A 19,077-nucleotide genomic window follows, 5' to 3' on the forward strand; every position below is an offset into this window, starting at 1 on the left:
CTGACTAGACATAGGAACGTTCGAAGTAACATTGACCCTGGCAGGAAATATCAGGCTTGATTAACAATGAGTAAATGTGCATTTAACGGAGATCTATTTTTCCATAATACAAGCTGATTAGCGACAGTTCAACATGTATGGTTTCAATTATGTACAGAAACCACTGTGTGGTTACACAATAATGATATTACATAGTACGTCAACCAATAGGTCGCTGCCCACCATAAATGTGGTCTCGAGGATTATATGCTAATTTTGATTGTTAATATGAACCTGTTTTCAGTCTCCAATGAATAATGTATAGCAATTCAATATTTACCTGATTGTTAATGGGAACCTGTTTCGAGTCTCCAATGAATAATGAATAGTGATTTAACATCTAATCACAATGGTATTTTATGACTCCTTTACGTAGAGCTAGGTTTATGGAGCTACAGCTTAAATCTTTTCCACCTGAATTTATGCATGAGCACATTTGTTAATAATAACGTTTAGATGTTATAAAACCTATACATCTTGCAGGAGATTTACCATCTCTGCGGTTAATTACAAAACATTGGTTATGGGTCGAGTTAGCCATAACGTAAAGATGTGCTACACATTTGCCACATTCTCACAAGGAGATTTATTATCTGTGGAATTACCTACGCTTTTAACATCGTAGAGTGTTAGTAACAAGTCCGTGTTGCTTCAATTCACATCGCACAGGACGAATCACAAAGTGGTGTATCTATAACAAATTTTCTTTTACATATCTTTCGTCATGAATAATATCTTTCACAAACCCGATGTGTTCGAGTTGGCAAATACATCTACGTGCATACATATACAACACGCGATATATCACGTTATGTGTATTCAAATACGCTGCATCAGTCGCACATTACTGTAATTGAACCCCCTTTTTTACAAAAATTGGGCCAAGCATCGTAATCAATTTCACTCCTCTCACATTATTGGTAATGACACGTTTGGTTCGTGTGACCGATAAGGTCAACTGGCAAGCTACTGAACAATATACTTGTCGCAATGGACCTGTTTTTCACGTATAAGTAACTTGTCCTAGCCCCTTAGACTTTTTTAGTCTTTTACTTTTTAGTCGATCCCCACCAGATGGCAGTAACGTCATAAACGTGCTCATTAACACAAGCACGCTCTGTATTTAAAATCGACCTGTTGAAGTATCCACTGTCTTTACGAAAGGATCACAGAGGACGAGGGCTGCCCGCCGCTCTGCTTAAAGAAGAGGAATTTATATTTTCAAGGTGAGAGAAGGCCGCTAATGGCCTCAATAGTGATGGTCAAGCATCGTAACGGCATATCATTAACGGCACGGGATTGAGACTGTAGTGCCTCCAAGGGTGAAAATCGCCCCCAAAGGATGCAGGGACATCTGATCTCTCCACTTAAATTTTTCCATCCAAACTCCGCAATATATCTTTATATTCCCCCCCTCCAATTTGTTTTTCCTACACAGGCTACACACAGACCTCCCTGTTAGTCCAGAGGAAGACCCCACGAAGGAGTTTAAAATACAGCGTTTTTTCAGGGGTCGAAAGGTCAACGCTTTATTATCAAGTGTTGAAAATCACCCAGGACATCAAACTAATTATTTAATCGCTTACTGAGTTAATATCTTCATTTCGCACTGTGTTTAAATATAATTTTTCTATGTATGTCCATGTATTATGTGTAAAGTTTTGTGACATGTAAATATTTAAATGTATGTGCACTTTGTAGTCCTAAATGTTAGCCCAAAAGAACTTATCTGTCTGTATGTAGATATATGTAACGTAATGAGTTCACACTGACTTTTCAAAAAACAGATAAATATCATTGAATACAAGACGCGAGTTTTGCGTTGTTTGGTTTGGATAAAAGGTCTTTCTTTTTCTCTTTCATTTGGTGGTCGTTCTCATCCTTTTGGAAAGATACAATTGTGAAAATGTTCATTTGATTTTTAAGAGTGGCAGAACCACTGTTTCACATACATTAGTAATCCCCAGGTTCTGCACTAGACTGGGCTACCCCATTGCTTTATATTGGGAGCAGGAAGGAGGCGTGATGCGAGAGGAGGCCAGCAGCTTCAGGTAGGTTCTTTTTATTTTTCACATATTACTCGTGATATCCCCCACCCCACTCCCTCTATCCGTCCTCCACCATCACCCTTTGTTTGTGGCGGTCGCCACTGCTCTTTACTGAGGCAAAATTTCTATAGTCCTATTTGTTAATTCCCCACAATGGTCACAAAAGGATATTGAACAGTTTGCAAAAGCATGCAGTGAACTGTAGACAAAACAAATATCACTAAATATTCAGGTACGCATGCCAATGTCTACTGTTCAAGAGGTTTCTGTAGGTAACTACACAAGGACACTGGTATCAGTTTATGGTGCTACAATCATCACCAAAAATCTTAACCGATGTGCTGTCTATTCGAACGTATTCTTTACAGCAAAAGCAGGGCAGTAAACCTACACCAAACTGAAAGACAGACCAGGATATAGCCAGACAACTCTCTCTGTAAGTAAAGGAACTCCCAAATTACACCAGGTCGGGACCCTCAAAACAACTATGACACTTTCCACATCAACCCAGGCACAGTTTGGCTCTAGAATACAGGTCTCAGAGGTAGAGGTCTCATCTAGCAAAAGAACAGGGGTAGCACAATCATAACCGCTGGGTTAAAAGCAATTCTAGTTATGACAGGAGTTCAGTCTCTCCACAAGTGTCTGTCATGCATTCTTTCAAGTTCCGGTCCACTTCATTAATGAAGGGCCTGTATCAAAATAGTTAAAAAAGAAGGAAATGACTGTTGAACAGTGCCATTCAATCTGACAAGAAGCACCACTCCTGTCTCCTTCATGGTGGTTACAGTAACTGCCAGAGAACCAATCTTTGAGTCATGTCTAACCGATGGTCTACATGGCCATTTGAACAAATGGAAAATAACTAGAGAAGCTGAATGTCCTGAGCTGTCGGGTAGTGGTGCCTTGATTTTTATTTGAACAGATAATATCACTATAAAAGCTTACATAAAACACTGGGACAAGACTAAATCCACGTCTTGCCCAGTTCAGTGGAAGGTGAACCAAACTGTTTTTTCACCACCGCCGTTTATTTCATCATCATCGCAAACTTTATTTGATCTATATAAATAGACCATAAAATTACAATGCCTAAAATTTGCCTTTTTAAAACTAGGAGTAAGGAAGGACTTTCTTGGAACCTCATAAAAACTGCCGAACATTAAAAGAAAATGCATCATATCCTGTGGAGACTTCCCGTCGCAGCTACATGGAGAAAGGCTCTGGCCCCTGTGCACCCCACGTGGGTGGGCTAGAAGATGATGAAGGTCCAAGCGAAACCTTGTCATTAAAACACGATCATGGCTGCTTTTTAAACCAGGAAAGGTAAGGCTCAGTTGATGGCAGTTTTCAGTAAAGAATGCCTACGTACGCTGGTGTTCCTCAGCTCCACTTGTTACCTGTCCAACCACCGTTTTTTTTTAAAAAGTTCTCCTTCACCCAACACAGGTCTCTCCTACAAATGTTCTCAGGGTTAGTAAATAGGTCGCCCTTCCCAAGCTCATAAGGCATTCCCCCTTTTTATTTCATATTCTAGCAGTGGACAGCTCTCAAGAAGACACCCTAACCAAGCTATCTTACTCATTTCGTTGCTAGATCTCAGAACCATGTAAGGGGTTCAGGTTGCTAGTTATATGGAAAATGGATTGGAAACAAAAAAAAACTTCACTTTTAAAACTCAAGTTACTAGATGTGGTCCGTGTTTAAGAATTGCACATTGTAGGACATCACAAAGTAGATAAAATGCAAGGAGTTATTAATGCAATAAAAACAGTACCATTGAAGACTTTATTTCAACATGCAGTGGTGCAATAATACTTAGCCTACTAAATATTCCAAGAGGAATTCATTTCTATCCAATAGCTCTTACAATTAAAGAATGTAATATATGGTACCAATCTAGGAGGGCATTAACAATTTATGTAAAACGTTTTTACCTAGAGCACCTACAACTTACTTGCGCCTACTGAATCATCAGTAGTTTAAATTTATGAAATGCCAAATTTAAAAATAACAAAAGATTTAGTAAATGTTTGTTAAGGTTTGGCTCTAGGTATTTAGAGCGTCTTATTACTTTAAAACAAGAATGATAGAATTTGCTGGTGGTTAAGGAGATCTACAAAGATATCAAACCATCAACTTCTCATCAGCCTCCATCTCCATTCACTTCCATTGAATGCAGTCTTCCAAGGCTCTAAATCATAAAATCCTCCCTGAACCAGGGACCTCTCCTAGATTCGCTCACTCGAGACAGGACATGTTAACCCCCTTTTCAAGAAACTAAATGTTAATCTCAGATGTGATGACAACTACAGGCCCATCACAGACCTCTCCTTTCCCTCTACAATTTTGGAAACAGCGCTTAATTGGTGCCCTCTACCTGGGAACACTAGCACAAATCACTCCTTTTGGGGGACTGGGCCTTACTCTTCATCAAAAGAAGGTGATTCAGAGAAAGAGAAAATAAGACAGAAAAAGGGAATTAAGGAAACAGAGGGAGATAGTGACAAAGGTGGAAAGCAGAAATAGAAAGGAACCTGCATGAAAGATCTAAAGCAAGCGCCAGCTGGTGGAAGAAAAAGACTTGAGATGGAAACAAGAATTGGCGCCCTGTTATTTAGCAACAATATCCATTCAGCGGCTTGATCTTCAGAAAAAACATTGAGCACCTACTCCTTGAAGGTTAAACATGTTTTACTTATCAAACCATCAGAATATGGTAAAGCGCCATCAGCTCACCTACTACCCTATGTCCACAACATACATAGCTGCTTACAAAGGATATTTCTTGAAAAGAAATAACACAAGAATTGCATAGAAAAACTATGAAGTAGCTCTCAAGCCACAGAAAGGAAGAAAAGGAACAGCGTAGAGACAAAGGACAAACGCCACACAAAAGAGCAATATTCTATAGAATAGGGTTTGGCCCAGAAACAGCAATTCTCCTGCCTCGCTAAAGAAACAGCAAAAGTCCATCCTCGCATAATGTCAATATCTTCCTCTCAGGGCTTCAAGGAACAATCTGCCCACTTCCACCTCCGCAAATATATCTTTTACCCTCCTAGAGATACATTAAGTTCGGCTGGGAAACAACATCACAGCATGTCTTTCACACTGCGCAGTCTTGGTCACTATTGGTTCTCTTTCTGCATGTGTGGCTTGGCACGTCTGAATAAAATCAGGTTTATAAACAGACTGCAAAAGGTTTATGCCTCCCCTGCTAAGTCCATCTTTCAATCTAGATTGACAGAGGATTGGTCTGAAAAACACTTAAGTATGAAAAAGGAGGAGCACAGTTTCACATTCTGTTCATGTGCAAGTGGGAAACAAACCCTAACTAGGGCTATATCCTAACTCGCTGTGCTGGAAGTGTGCTTTGCTAAACTGAACCCCAGTAGTCCTATTGTCCTGCCCAAACCTCGTCACCTATTCGTCCAAAATAAGGAAATCCATGAACAACTCCTGCTGCAATGCTTTGAAAACATTAGCAAAGCTGGCTATCTTACACAACATGTCTGGCAATGAGATCACAATGGCAGAGAAAGACTGCTACATCGAGCAGTGTCAAACACGTGTATTCTCTACCACACTGAAGATCAGAAGACATCACAGAGCTTATTCAAGGTTATCGCAATTGTTCTTCCATCCCTAGGAAGGCTCCTCGTGGAACATTGGTCTGCATACAAATCTGCATGCATCAATTACAAAGCAACCACCTGGAAATGCAACCAGGTCTCAAATTTCAGATCTCCAGTACAAACAGACCCTCAGAAAGTAGGGTCCTGTCCAAACCGGGGACACAAATTCAGAAAGACCTCCACCCTCAAACAATCCTTCTCCAACTGTGTCCCAGATAAGGAATTCTCTTCTGCTATATTTCTGACAGACTTCAACCTACGCTTTTGAGAGGGACCACAAACATCACATTTAGAGAGATCATTGAAACTGCATCCATCACTCAAAAAACCTAAATGTCTCCCTTGTTGCAGGAGGCTTCTTTCATCTGAACTGCTACAATGTTAATCCCACCCTAAATTGAGAACTAATTTATTCTACCTGTACTATGTCACCGTACCTGGCTTTAAACAGTCATCCTGTACCAAGGTTTCTAATATCACTGTACAAAGAAGCAAATACAGAAAAGTAAAATCCTTGGGTATTGAGGTGAAAATCTCAAGTAGTTACTGATTTATGCATCAGGTTTGGCTGGGTTACTTGGGATTAAATTATGCAGTCCAACAAAGAGTGAATGCTAGTTAGAGTAGGAAGCTGGAGTGTTACAGTTTCTTAAGTTAGCTGCCTTGGACACAACATTGTCAAAACATTTAGAAGAAAGGTTCCATTTGAATGAAAAGTGTTGCAGAGAAGGGGAATTTTCTTTTTTTGTTTTATCCGTTAGACCGCTATAAACCAAGCTGGAAGAGACTTACTAATTGAAGAATACTTAGAAAGATTAACAGGTAGAGCAAGAGTTGGATGACTCAAAATAAGGGCACACTAAGGCTTGTAAATTGACAGAGTGCAGAGTTCGGAGCAGCCGTTAATCTGAACAGCCCACAGTCCAACAAATTGGCAAATAAAATTTAGTTGAATGTAAGCCTTAGAGTTTGTTTTGTGGCAGATTTCTTAATAGTTAAAGAGCATGGAATAATTTTAGAATGAGGTCATTTGATATCTGTACTTCAATAAAACTATTCCATCAACGCCTTACCTTTTGGACAGTCTTGTTCTTTGCAACACTTGATGTAGCTCGGGTTTTCCGTTCAGTTTCTTGGATTTCAGCAAGAGGGTTCCCTTTACCTGAAGAACGTTAAAAAAAAAAAAGTATGAACCACAATATTCGCTCCATCTCTACCATTATTCTTCACTCCTGAACCTTACCTTTTTTGCTATTCTTTCGCACAATTTTTGGTTCTAGAGTATCATCAAGGGAAAGAGCATTCTAGAAAGGATATAAGAATATTGATTAGGAAATATCATAGATATCATTTTACTATACAATATTATGGAACAAGGCGGCTCAATTTGAATTCATGCAGCTTTAGGGCCATGAAGCAATCCATCTTCTGCATGCATGCCCAGCTCGCCAGTTCCTCCCCTAGTGGTAGGTGAAGGAAGTACAGGGGACTACTGATTGAAACCAAGAGATACTTGCAGGTAGTGTTCACCTGCATCTGCTGTGGTGCAAGGAGGAAGATCCAACCCTAGGGAAGGCAGATGGCCGAGCCTTGCTGAAGGAATCCAAATGAACCATGCGGTGCGTTAGAAATGGGGTTTCTGGTTGGCTAGGGTAGACACCCAAGCCAGGCAGAACCCACCACTCTAATCAGGCTAAGGGAGTTACACACCCAAGATAACCCATGCTTACCCCCTTGGTAGCTTGGCAGAGCAGTCAGGCTTATCCCAGAGGCAATGTGTAAAGCGTTTGTACAACACACACATACATACCAGAGACACTAGGCACACTACAAAAGAGACTGCACGCAAGGTTATATAAAAATAGCCTTTGTATCATATACACATAAAAGCGCCTTAGATTATAAATCACTGCATAGCACGTGAAACACATTTAGACAACAAAATTCACTGTGCCACTAGGTGTGTCATAAAGGTGCACATAAATCACCTAAGACTGCATTTACATAAAACACTGTGCCATTAGGCACTTGTCATTAGGATGCAGAAACTCATAAATCACTTTGCATCAGATTAGGCCACAAGCACAGATCTCACTTTGCCACTGGCAATTGTCATAACTTTCACAGTGCAATAGTGCACTGAAGTGGGTATTTCTAAGGTGCACACGTAATGAAAATCATCACGAAAACATTATTCCTAACATCGCAGGGAGTGTCATAAAAGTAACCACTCATAGGCTGTAAGTCACTTTGCCATAAGGTGAATACCTGTAGTGCACCAAAGTAAACACTCATAAGTTGCACGTCATGAACATCATAACTCCCATGAAACTTCACAGGTTAGGGTACACCTGAAACATCCCTGTTGGTCTTCCTGTGACGGTGCTGAAAATGTGGGGGAAACAAACTAGTACCCTAACCCCAGAGTCCCACTTCCCCTTAACTCATAAAACTGCGCCCTTGTGCTCTATGTACCATTCTCTCTATACTGGGATGGCCCAGTCGTACCTGTAGGCCGCAGCATTACCTGTGCACTGATAGAGCCTCTTGTGCTGCACAAACAGCGTGGCTGCCCGCTCTTGGGCAGTGTATAAATTCAGAAGAGGGGCCTCACAGTGGCAGTTGACGGGCACTCTTGATGAACAAAAGATAGAGTTTTTTCAGGAACAGTTGTTTAAGAAATGAAGTAGGCAGTCAGTGTTTGATTCTCTTAGGACATGGCAGAAAGCAGCTGAACAAAGATGACAGAAGGCAGAAAAGGATACGCGGAAAGGGAGAATGCAGACATTAACCCAGAAAGCTGTAGCATATGATAGGGACAAACAGGAGGCAGGATTGAATGTGCAGATAGAGGGCTTCAGTTGCAAATTTAGAGGTCTTAAATGGCCAAGAAGAAAATTATACTTTTGTGGAAGTATTATTAGATACCCGACCCCAACTCCAAATGCTCTGCGGAGGATATATCCTACTATTCCATAGCCATCACAGCCGCCTGTTACAGCAGTTTCTACTGTCCCTGCATCTGTGTTAACTCGATGGCTGTGGATTCGGCTCCTCCTCCCCTCTTTCGGTGTCTTCGTCGTCCGTGGCAACGGTGACTGTTAGTACTCCTGCCACACCTATTGTTTCAGCATCCTAGTCTCCTGCTCTCACTCCCGCAGCGCAACAGTCAGCAACTATTGTGCCCGTTACTTCTATCACTTCTCCCACTTTAGTTTTACATCCCCCGACATATATGAGTAGTGCAACGCCTGTTCGTGAAGTTGAGGATAGGTCTTTGACAATGTTGGGGGGGGCGTATCGGCCCGCAGTCGATTTGGAGTGGGTGGGAAGGCACAGATGGTAGTGGCTAATCAGGCTGCGCAGTGGGCTCGTAATCCTACTTATAATGTTGAAGATTTTTGGAAAGTAATGAGAGATTATGAGCCTTTTGTACAGCTCATGCTCTTTAACATGTCTTGTACGTTGATTGGCCTTTGGCAACAGCAATTTGAGGATGACGCGTCACAGATTTATTTGATATTAAAAGATGGGGTGTATGTTAGCGATATGGAGCCTGGCCAAGTTTTCGCGGGTGTGGAAACATTGGTTGCTTATAGGGGCCGGTTGCATGAGAAGAGTCCTACCACGGTATCTCAGTTTCCAATGCGAGAGGTTCACCCTATATACCACCCGGAGATACCGGAGTTAACAGATGGGCGTGGCAATGTCCCTAGACCAAGTGTTGCAGCCAGATTCCAAGAACAGTGAGTTTATACTCCATGGGAAAAAAGTGAGATTATGTACCTTAAGACTCATTTGCCTGAACCTAGAAAGAATCCTACTACTTACTATAAAGAACTGACTGAAGCCGCCTCCTCCACTGTAAGGACTCTTGCTGATATTGAATAGTTTTTGGGGTTTTCTAGTTCTGGTTAATATTTGGAGAAAGGTGCCCACACAGGATCATGTCGGGGAGTTAGGGGGTACATGGGATGTGATTAAAGGACGGGATTGGGAAAGGAAGCCAGGTGATAAGCCTCAGGCTGGGATATTTGCCTTGCCCGGTTGCATTATTACTTGTATGCATTCTCTTGTTCCGCCAAAGAAGGTAAGTTGGGAGAAGTTGTCAGCTTGTAAACAAAAGGAAGAGGAGTGTCTCAGATTTTTTTTTTACCACGTTTGAAGATACATTTTTGTACTATATTGGACAGGATTTGTTTATTGAGGGAGGAGTTCGGTTGCTTATGAACAGATTTGTTTCAAACTTACTCACTGAAATATCAGCTCATTTAAAGTCGTCTGAAAGTACTTGGACTACCTCTTCCCCCTCTGTTATTTTGAATATGGCTCAATACTATGAACATCGTGATCAGGAAGAGAAAGACAAGACAGATAAAAAGAATGAGAACTTAAAAATGAAGGTGTTGTTGCAGCAAGCGTATGGGGAACTGGTAGAGGACATGGCGCTTCTGCCCAACAGCTTCCACACACTAGTAAGCTGCCAAACACGATGCCTTTGGGGCCGAATCAGTGTGTGTATTGTAAGGAGGAGGGGTCACTGGCGTAGAGAGTGCCCTGTGCTTTTGCAGAAGGTGGCGGTCCCTGAGGACGAGGTTCCCGTGGATGGGGTCGTGAAGCTGGTGGGGTTAATAGGGGTCAGAACTTTGCAGCCTCACGTGGTCGTTCTGATAATAATTACTTTATGACCATCGGGACGGGCAGTACTATCATGATGATTATGGCATGGAGGAAGTTACAGAAATGTCTTACAGCTAGGACAGCCAGGGACTGAGTGGGGGACCTGTTCCAATACTTGTAGACCAGAGTGGTCGCTATGTAACAGCGGAACTGCAAGGTCTGACTAAGGAATTTTTGGTGGATACAGGTGTGGCAAAAAGTTGTTTCTCAAAATTTGGTCCTTGGGGCAGCTCTGTCTGGCCATAATAATGTTTCGGTAGGTTTCTCTGGTGTACCGGTTGTGAGCCCCATTTCAAGACCCCTTACATTAACTATTGGTCCCTTTACTGTGGATTCACCATTTTTGCTGACATCCAATTGTAGTGAGAATTTGATAGGTTTTGGCTCATTGAAAAAATTGCACACTACAATTTATTGTTCTCCGGCGGGTGTTTGACAATGGGCCCAGATGTGGTTGGTGCTAAACAGTGTTTGTCTAAGGATGCACCTCTCCCTGTTGAATTTTCTGATGTACCACCTACTATGTGAGTGACAGGTGATACAGATGTGGGGCTGTTGCACATACCACCGATTTCGATACAGGTCATAGACAATGCTATTCTGCCTTGTATCCCTCAGTGTAAAATACCACAGGCAGGAGAGCGAGTTCTATTGAAAATTATCCAGGAGTTGATTAAGAAGGGAGTGGTTGAGGAGACGACTGCCAATATTTGTAAAAGCCCCATTCTTCCCATTCTTAAAAGGACACCCTCAGGTTCCCCTGATGATCATGAAAATGTTTACCATTTTGTGATTAATTTGCGAGAGGTTAACAAAATAGTGGTTCCTCAGTTTCCGGTGGTCCCTTACATCACCACACCTTTGACTAGGATTCCTTCCACTGCTAAATTCTTCTCTGTTACTGATCTGAATAATTCATTTTTCAGTATTCCTATTCAACCAGATAGCAGGTATTTGTTTGGGTTTATGCTGGCTGCCAGACGCTTTAGGTTCTGTCGAGTTCCTCAGGGTTATACTGAGAGTCCAAGTATTTATAGTCAGGCCTTGAAGAGTCAGTTGGATTCCCTTTTGCTTCCTGGTGCAGTATGTTGACGGGCTTCTTATTGCTTCAGATACCGAGCAGGATTGTAAAATAGTACTGTTAAATTATTGTTGCATTTGGCTTAGCATGAACAAAGTTTCGCTTTCTAAATTTCAGTATTGTCGACAGGAGGTGACCTACTGTCGAAGGAGGGTACGAGATTGACCCCTGAGCATATTAGCACTATTGTTACAATGTCCGTTCCACACTCTGAAAGATGTGCGTGCTTTTATAGGTATCACTTCCTACTGTCGGCAGTAGATACCCAACTACTCCTTACTAATCAAACCCTTGCTTGCATGAACAACTAAAGAAGTGCATGAGCCTTTGCCTTGGACGCCGGAATGTCAGCAGTCTTTTGAGCAATTGAAAACTGCACTATGTTCGCCTCAAGTATTCGGCACACCTAATTATGGCAAACCGTTTGTGTTGTATTTCCATGAGATGGCTGCTTGCGCGCTTTCTGTTCGAACACAGAAATTTGGGGATAAGCAACGACCATGTGCTTATTTCTCTGCTGTCCTTGATCCAGTCGCGAGAGCCCTCCTGAATTGTCTAAGAGCGGTCGAGGTCAGCTCGGACAGTCAATCGGCTGGACTCGTACTGGACAATGGTCTCACAGTCATGGTACCCCATGCTGTGGATACACTTTTGAATAATACAAAGACACAGCACCTCACCAGTGCGCGTCTTACTGGGTATGAATTGACATTATTTTCTAAACATATAACGATCAAAATATGTGCCACTGAATCCAGCCACGTTACTGCCCCTCCCTTCTGAGAGTGATGAAGTGGACAAACATGATTGTATCTTCTGGACGGAAGAAGAGAAGAAAGGACGTGTAGACTTGACTGACATTCCATTATCGGACTTGCAAGGGGAATTATATGTCGATGGCTCTTGTTTTAAATTTCCAGATGGCACTACAACTGCTGCTTATGCTATCATCACATTGCATACAGTAGTAGAGACGTCTCGAGTCCCTTATCAGTCGGGTCAAGCTGCTGAGCTTGCTGCCCTTATACGAGCTTGAGAATTGAGTGATGGACTGGTTGTCAATAATTATATAGACAGCCAGTACGCCTTCGCGTTGCGCACAATTTTGGGTGACTCTGGGCTGAAAGGGGGTTTCTTACCTCACATGGTACCAAAATACAGGCTGGGCATCTTATATTGAGGCTTTTGTCTGCTCCGACACTTCCTAAGAAATTGGCCATAGTCAAGGGTAGGGGAAATGCTTTTGTAGATCAGACCACTAAGGAAATGGCTCGGACTAAAACGAAAAGAATGTTTGTCGCAGGCGGTGCCTGAAGTTGCCATTTTTGAAGGCACACTTGAAAATGTAAAAGAGATACAAAGCGAAGCCACAATAGAAGAGTGAGCAGTGTGGCAGGAAAGTACAGCTCAATTGAATGATGAGGGATGTTGGATTGATAAGTCAGGAAAGCAGAGATTGGATGTTGCCAGATGCATGTGTTCTTCCTGTAGTTACGATGGCTCAACCCATATTAGTGCTAAGGGTATTTGCAAGTTGTTAGACCCTCTATGGCAGAATGATAACATTTCAAAAACAAGTGCACATTTAGTGAAGTACTGTATGGTGTGCATGATGCACAGTCCTGGAAAGGGTACCTCCACACCACCTGGGAATTTTACACCACCCACTTTCAACTTTGAGGTCCTCCAAATGGATTACAAAGGGCCAGGTCTAACACGGTATGTTTGCCAGGACCTACCCTCCTCTGCCGACCATCAGATTACCTGCAAATGTGTCTTGATTCCAATCCATAGTAGAATGGGTACAGTCACCTGGTCCTGAAGAAATGCCACTGACCCTCCTGGCACCTAGGCATGAAATATGTTGAACATTTGAGCTATCTCAGTGCATTATTGTGACAGATGTGCCCTCTGTTTTTATTGGGTCATTATATTAAATCCTTCTTTGGCCTCCCTTAGACTCATCATTTGAGCACAACCCTACGCCAATACCCTCTCCTTTTTATTCACCGTACAGCTCCATTAAAAGAGCTCTGCTAAATGGCCCCCACTGAAGGGCCTGTCTAGCATTGTAGACCGACTCAACAAGGAGTGCCCAATGATGAAGCGGGTCCTTCTGATCAGTTCTTCAGATCCACCCTTGAGCACGTTCTCCCCTCTCCAAGGGAACTGCACCCAACTTTTGTGTTAAAATGGCTGATGCCTAGGCAGTGTGTAGCCATGGTGTACCTCTCCCAAGTTTTTTGTCCAACACTACCAAAGGTATTAAGAAATCAAAAAAATATTTTCTATGCATACTCTGACCTAACCATTAATACATTGGTGCCATTGCCTCCATTGTATAAATATTTATAAAGACACTCCCAATTTAAGATCTGAGATAAAAGGTACTCCAGAATATTACCAAGAAGTAAGAACTCCCAAAACGGGAACAACAACGGACATTGTTTTACGACTATAAAAGTAACTTCGCTTTAAGTGTGTCCTTGTTTAGGATGGAGAGGTTGAAGTTGGGTGGGAGGCGTGCTTACATGGCATTCTTCAAGCACAGATTAAAGTAATATTTGAATGGCATTGGCTTGACTGAGCAGGGATAATTACTATATTGTCAGCTGTGGAACCTAGGGAACAGAGTTCAAATATAGGCTTTTCATGCTTGACCAAACCGTTAACCCATTTCATTCTGAGTAAATCAATATCTGTCACTGGGAAAGTAGGGAAAGAGTTAAACTGCAGTCTACTTTTGCACTTGATAAAAATATTTGAAAATGTATTTTTTCCACACAGAAGTGCTCAAAAACAGTTTATGTTGATCAGGATTCTGTTCTGTTCCCAAATACATTTCACTAAGAGTGGGGTTTGTATTGTCTTTTCTGATAGCTGTCCATGCCAGTTTGTGTTTTTTGGTCTTGTTTTTAAAATGTTCCTCCGAATAAACATCCAATAAATAAGAATGAACAACTCCAGTGCCACATGGTGCAGTTCCATAGGCCAGAAGTGTCAAAGTCTTGAAAATACTATGTACAACAATAAGTGGATGCAACAAAATCAACCACATCTCATGAATGGCAGCGAGGCACACGTATCTACCAGAAGCATCCTCTTCTATTAATCTCCAACTTTAAACTTGCCTTTGACCATGCACAGTGCTCCGCTGCTTTTTGGCTAAGTTTGCACTAAAGAAATAGCCAATGCATACATCAGTGCTGAGCAGGGGATGTAAACAGCAAACATTTTGAAGAAACGCATGAATTTGTAACCAGGTTCAGGTTTATCGAGGACATCGAAGTTCTGAGTTCGGTTACGCCATAGACCACCCAGTTTAATGTGAATCCGGTCAGGTCAGTTTTTACAATTAATCAGTACAGTTATTTGTTGAAGGCCCATCTGTTGAGACGTTGCCTCGGGTCAGGTTCAGTTTCTCATATAACTAGATCCATCGCCTGCCAAAAAAGCTGCCCATGCTCAATCTAGTATAATGTATAAAAACCAAAGTGGCAAGCCTTGCTACCTTGCACCAGTGCCGGCTGGCTTATGCTGAGGGTGGTGGGGTGGGAGATGGAGGGCACACAAAAAATAATTCACTTACCGCCTCAGTGCGACATCCTCCTCCCTCTGGTCTCTTCGAGGGAGCTCCAGATGCAGGAAACTGTACTACCCAATCCTGTCTCCGCTTTCACAGAATGAAAGCAGTGCCAGGATTGGATAGAGCAGGTTCTCATCACTCCTAGGAGCCCTGGAGGCCTGCACTTTCTCTAACCCAGCTGTCTAAGACAGCTAGGTTAGAGAACTTTAAAATGCGCATATCTGGCTGGCCGTCTCAAGACTGCCAAATAGACATGCGTATTTTAAAGAGCACAGCTCCCTGCTGATGTTAATCGGCAGTGCTGCCCCGCCCTTACACTTTGTTCCAGATAGGTTCCTGAAAAATAAAACTGTAATAAATAAACTTTATTAACGTTTTTATTTTTCAGCTCTTGGGCTTGTGGGGTGACGCTCCTCCGCTCAAATAGAGGAGCCGCCCCTGCGCTCTCACTTTAAATAGTGTATGTTTTATGGACATTTGTTTGGGAACGTGATTTTGAATTTGCACTGTGGAAAAGCTGCAGTGGCAGAGATTCTGCACGTACAACATGGAGCTGTGCCATGAGGAGTCTACTATTGCAACTCAGTCCTCTTTTCAAATATAAACCTGCACAATACTCCTCTGGCATAATTCAAGATAAGAAAGTCATTTCAAACGAGCCTATGTTCTGAAGGCGGCTGACCCAAATCCCACTCTCTGTATTTTTGTGTGTTGATGTGAGCTGTGGTAGGCAGCTAAAGCAGTCTGTAAAGAGGAGGTTTAAGAGACATACACAGAAAAGAGGAAACAATCAGCAGGGCATTTTCTAAACATGCTGCACCAAACTATTTGCATGGCCTTCTATTTATACCTCACAATAGCAGCCAGATGTTAGAGAGGTCTGGGTATTCCAACAACCAATTTCTCTGAGCCACACAAAGGTTGGATTTTGTTGTACTAGAGCACGGAGGAGAAATCCCGCCCATTTTTTTTTATTTTTAATTGGCTTGTGTCCTTGTCCTTCATGAATGCTGGCGTCTGATTCCTTAATAAGCTTGTTAGTCCCTCCTTAAAACGGTCACGTCGTCATTTGTATCCTCCCATGGCTACTGGCTCTTTTACTTCAGGTCTTACACAGTAAGCACTATATTCTTTATGGAGTTTGTCCTACTTTAGCCACGACGACGTGGTTTGTTTACATTCAGCCAGCTGTGCACGCTTTCACGTTCGAAGCTGCCGGGACAATTCTCTTTACAGCACAGGGCCAGGGGTAAAACCGCAGCACCATTTTCATTCAAAGCAATATCCTGCTGTGTGTGATGATCATTTGTATCTAATTCACAGAGAGGCCTGCACGCCCTGATGCACAGAGTCAAATGGGTTTGATGGAGCAGAGTGCCAGAAGGGTGCTAATGTGTTATAAGTGCATTACATGTTTCCTAATTGCGAATGAATGCTCCGTGTGGTGCCTGTGATTTCGCTCGAATTTTGATGGATCATGTAAAAATCATGCTCAACAATCAGTTATGGAGGCGGCTTGCTAGGCGTGCTGCGGCGACGTTTGATTTCGAGCTATTTCAGAGAGGTCCCTTGCCTGTCACACACCTCAGCCCACACTTTCTCTTCTCGAGTGGGTCATGAAAGGCAGCCATGGGGCTCTCAGAAATTGTGGGATCTCAGAAATTGTCGGCTCTCCAGCACCGGCCTGGGGGATCAATAGATCAGCCAGAGCAAAAATCGTAGCCAATAATATGTGTTCTGTCGATTTCCACCCCTAGGGTGGCTTAATCCTTAAAAACGCCTTAGAACTTGGTGCATTCTATGACAGCTTGAGGTTGGTGCTTTGGAAACCGCAATACTGCTCCAAAAAGTTACCACTCTCCAAACTAATTTTCCTGCGTGCGACTACTTTCTTACTTTTCCATTTAAAGTGGGCATGTTTATTTACTCTTTAATGAGTGTGTGCGTGTCTGCCTGTGTGTGCATGTGTGTATGCCTGTGTCTGCTTGTATATGTGTGACATTTGCAATGCAGTAAGTCTCGCATTTGCAAGAGTTTCAGCAATTACGATTGTAAATAACAATGCCAATTATTTATGTGCTGGATTTTAAACATAAAAGGCATTGTCATTTACAATGCCAATAGTTTGCCTACTGCAGAACTACTGCATTACAAACGCTTGTTTTTCTTTGAATCAAATTGCGTTAATGAAATTGCGTTGCTTTCCTTTTTCCTATTGCTGAAACCTACAAACGAAAAAAACTACTATTTCTTTGTGGGGGGTGTTGTGGGCAGTGGCCAATTTGAAGTAGTAGGTGGGGGGCTCACCAGCACCCAGTTTTAGGGACCGCCACTTATTGTCTACCATCCACCCTAGATCCAGTTCTACTGGCCTGCCTGGTCCTAAAGCAAACCCAGCAAAGCAGCAGACTTCAAGCTATAGGCCTGCTGCCATAAGCCTTGAGGCCAGCAATCACTGACCTCCCAAGTCCAAGGGGCACTGTAAACAGCACTCTGTGCTACGACTGTTCCTTCCATAATCGACCTGTGGATACAGCTGGCTGAATTCCACATCCATTTGTAGGTTATGCAACCCCGTTGTAACTGCCTAATGCTTTTGGTAAAAGGTAGGAAAGGTTACAGTAGGTCATTTAGATTAAAAGTTCAGAGCGGACAATTCAAGTCTGATCAATTCAATTGAAGACGGACCGGAGGACTCGGCATATACGTTTTGGTTGGATGTTCCATTTACAATGTGATTGGAAGCCAGAGGTAGAATTGAATGTGAGGGGGTTTAAGTCTCACCAGACCTTGAAGAAGAAAAAAAAGAGAAATACCAGATTGAAGTCAACCAACTTGCACAAAGTGAGACCACACTTTTGTGAGGCAGATCTTCGGCGTTTGGTTTTTTGGCAAGGGGAGGATGCTTCGGCCAGGTAACTGAAGTTACAAATGAAGATATTAAGTACAACAATGGCCAGCGTGCCACGCCTGCCTCTTGAGATTAGTTGGTCCTCGTTCATGGGCTTAGCGATGTACACATTCCCTTTTTTTCTGGTTAATCAGCAGACTAGAATAAACTAAAATCCCAGACAGTATAATCTCACTTATTTTCAGATTAAAAAGGGTTTTCTGGGAACTACCGGATAATAAGAAAATTTAAAATTTACCAATAATGGCTTATTACAGGCAAGTAGCAGAATCACATAACCAAAGTCACTAGACCTGTAGTCAGCTTTGTGATCAGCAGTGCTGTTCGCTCTCGCTCTTCCAGCAGGCCACATCATGCATCTTCCAACAACTAGAAAACTTCTGCCATTGCCCTCAATTTTAGCCAAGAGCACAGTAGTGAGGAGGGTAAGATAATAGGAAACCTAGGACAAACATCAGCCGAGAGGAAAAGTGATCTGGGTCAGAGTCACCCTCGCTGGCCCATGGCGGCCTGAAATGCTGAACACAGAAGGCTCATGATAAGGACAGGCAGAAGGCGTTTTCATTTTAAAGTTCTCAATTGAACACAAAAGCCAGAGAGGAAAAAAATAGAAAAGAAGTGTGTGGTATGTTGACTGCGGCCGACCTCTGAAAATAAGTTGCACTTTCATGGTACATCTTGCTCTAAAGTAGATCTTTCTCCAAGATCCAGGTATCTTCGTTCGTAGTTAGGGTGGTGTATGCATTTAAAGTTGGAAACTTTGCATTTTATAACCAGATTTAGCATCTTTCATCGTTCACAAATCCTGTTAAATAATAGCTGTTAACCTCTTCGGTGCCCGTGACGAGCTGGACTCGTCATGGGCCGCGGTGGCGCTGTGCCCATGACGAGTCCAGCTCGTCACAAACCCCGCCCGCTAATGTAACGGCCGGCACAGGGCGGGGAAAGGGGCGGGCACCGAAGGGGTTAATTAGAAAAAATTAGAGAACATGGTGGTAATTTACTATTGGCTGTAAGGTTTCAATGTATACGGCAATGAGAACAATAAAACGCTGAGCTGCAAGTTAATTGCTTGTAAATATGCCTCTTGCAGG

General features: G+C 42.5%; 1 protein-coding gene across 1 annotated transcript in view; it reads right to left on the bottom strand.

Moving 5' to 3' along the window:
• The window catches only part of LOC146776097 (borealin-2-like), a 201,276-nt gene that overhangs the window by 117,881 nt on the left and 64,318 nt on the right, over positions 1–19,077 (bottom strand). The window contains exons 4-5 of the mRNA XM_085636764.1: positions 6,969–7,029; positions 6,799–6,887 (exon numbers count right to left, since the gene is read on the bottom strand). Of these exons, the coding sequence (XP_085492890.1) occupies positions 6,799–6,887; positions 6,969–7,029 (150 nt within the window). The remainder of the gene's footprint in view (positions 1–6,798; positions 6,888–6,968; positions 7,030–19,077) is intronic.

This window comes from Triturus cristatus, chromosome 12 (genome assembly GCF_964204655.1).
Source record: "Triturus cristatus chromosome 12, aTriCri1.1, whole genome shotgun sequence".
In the NCBI taxonomy this organism is placed as follows: domain Eukaryota; kingdom Metazoa; phylum Chordata; class Amphibia; order Caudata; family Salamandridae; genus Triturus; species Triturus cristatus.